The sequence below is a fragment of the Tamandua tetradactyla genome, chromosome 18 (genome assembly GCF_023851605.1).
Source record: "Tamandua tetradactyla isolate mTamTet1 chromosome 18, mTamTet1.pri, whole genome shotgun sequence".
NCBI classification, from domain to species: Eukaryota; Metazoa; Chordata; class Mammalia; order Pilosa; family Myrmecophagidae; genus Tamandua; species Tamandua tetradactyla.
The window spans coordinates 59,420,808-59,423,266 of NC_135344.1; the positions used below are offsets into that span (position 1 = coordinate 59,420,808).

General features: G+C 36.6%; 1 protein-coding gene across 1 annotated transcript; it reads right to left on the reverse strand.

Annotated features, from left to right (window-relative positions):
• Positions 1 to 616: 616 nt before the first annotated feature.
• On the reverse strand, positions 617 to 1,670 carry LOC143662671 (U6 snRNA-associated Sm-like protein LSm8). The gene has a single exon (XM_077136138.1). It carries the CDS (start codon positions 1,644 to 1,646, stop codon positions 1,386 to 1,388), a length of 261 nt encoding a protein of 86 aa, XP_076992253.1. The 5' UTR covers positions 1,647 to 1,670; the 3' UTR covers positions 617 to 1,385.
• Between the last annotated feature and the right edge of the window lie 789 nt (positions 1,671 to 2,459).

The window sequence follows — 2,459 nt, forward strand, 5'->3', positions numbered from 1 at the left end:
TCTCTAGGTCAAAGTATGATTCGAAAGATAGTGTCTCTTGCACACCCAGAGCCCAGAGAGGCTGGCTGCTCATTCAGTCTCTGTGTGTGGCACATCAGTGTCACCTGTTTGCCAATTACTCAATAGTTATGCTGAGGCAGCAGGCCATGTCCGTTAGGCTGGTTGCTGCACGCCAAACGGGAAAATGTCAAGTGCACGTAATTATTGCTAATGGGAGCACACAGAAAAGCTGCTGCAATTAGCGGGCAGTGGAGCAATGTCTTTCTTCTTTCTGGAGACAACTGAAATTACAGCTAGCAGCACGTTGAGCTTTCTCTGCCACCTGGTTTACACAAGTCTTTTCAGTTTGTTACAATCTGTAATTATATATTTATTTTCAGATCTACCCTGTCCCCTTAGGCTTCAGGAGGGCAGAGACTATTTGTATCTTTGTTCCCTGCGGAACATACCAACCTCATAGCAGGAACTCAGTGACTATATGTTTCATGAATGGAGGACCATAATATTTCTGTTGTAAATGCATTTTTCCCCGTTTTGGGTGATTTTTTTTTTTTTTTTTTTGTTCAATAAAAACTTCGGTTTATTTACTCACATATATTAACAATAAAAAACTCCTTTAATTCTAGAAATTCCCTAATTCTTAAAAATTGAAAGCAAGATGGGTTTAAAGACTATGAAGTTGTTTTTATCAGATAATAGTATTCATAAAATTCAATAATATGCTCATATTATTTTCATACCTAAGTTATTGGACATCCAAATTTTACCACTATCCTCCTCATGAATCCTATCCCTCTCAGCCCTTAATATTCAAGTCCGCATTTTGCCCCAGTTCATTTAAAATTTGTTGGCATACCTCTTTTTCCCAACCAAATACTCATACCAACACCTCTAAATGCTAGGGGACAACATTCAACAGTACCATAAAGCACCACCCATATAGAATACTAAATGCTAATGAGTCACTCAAGATGACAAGACCCATCTTAATGAGACACTCTTAAAAATCATGAACTACTGATGTTATTTGCATGCTTAAATTATATAGCACACATTTTCTCTTTTCTACTTATTTGCCAGGAATATTAAAATGTTGGAAAATACAATTTCTTCTGAAAGTTTCCAAAACAAATTTTCACATTATTTAATAGAAAAATAAAATGAAGCTCCAAAACCTATGATTTACACGCAAATTTTTTTTTCAAAATGTAGAAATATTTTAATTTACATATCTTTTACAATGAATCAACAGTCAAAATCCAAAATTACACATTCATGAAACTTCCACACAGCCTCCTCTGAATAATCAGTTTCTGTACAAAAATTTATAGATGTCCAATATATGCAGTTGTTTCTCAATGTGCTACAGAGTTAAGAGGTTCTGCTCATATATTCCCCAAATCAAGCGCAGAATCTGTCTCTTCATCAATTTCTCCTATGACTGCAACATTGTCACCTCTTACGATGTATAACCCTAGTACCACTTGTTCTACTCCCTGTGAAGAGCTGAACACTCGTTCATGACTTTCATCCAAAATTAAATTAATGGTCTGGTCAAAACCTTTCAGTGTTCCCACAATCACTCTCCCATCAGAAGTAATAACAGCAACAGTTCGGTTGATGTAGTTCTCCAGGGCGGATGTCATGATGCGGACACCAGCAGCTCCGTGCAACGTCCCGTTTTGGGTGATTTTATTCAACCAAATTGACTGCAGACTCTGTATGTCCTCTACATGGTTCATATTGAATTTCTGGGCCAGACATGGGGTAAACTTCATGGCCTATTAATATTTTAAGCAGGATGGCCATGAAAGTTTAAAAATAAAAAGTCATAGACAGGAAAGCACTTTAGCTGTAGTCTTTTCCATTTCTTGGTCTCTTAGAAGATCTGCAGTACACATCCCTCTTTCTGTATGTTTGGTATTTAAAAGACAAAGATTTCTTAGAAAGGAGATTTCATTGCCTCATATAATTTATTCCAGTGCTTAACAACCTTAAAGATGACTACAAAACTGTTGACACATAGCAGATGTGAAATATTATAGTTTTTTTCTGCATGAATTGAATTTAACAGTAAAATGAAAAATATTTGGTGTGAATTATATCAGTTCTATTTAATCTCTATTTTTAAATTCAGTTGTGTTTGGATGAGCTACATTGCTCTCCTTCTAGTACTTAACTTACATGCAGCTTTTCTGCTTAGACAAGAGCATTTTCCCGGACATCTGGACTCTGCCCTGCTCAGCATTTTATGGTAGAGAGCTCCAGGGCATGGCAGGTTCTGAGTCACTGGCTGGGTCCTTATTCTCAGGACTGCTTGCACAGTAGGCCTTGCAAAATTATTCCACAGTGTTCTTCTGTTTATATGAAAGAAATGCATGCTTTTGCCATGTATAGCTCTTCACAGATGTCACCTCTTAAATAAAACGTTGGAAAATCACATTACAGTTTGTTAATGT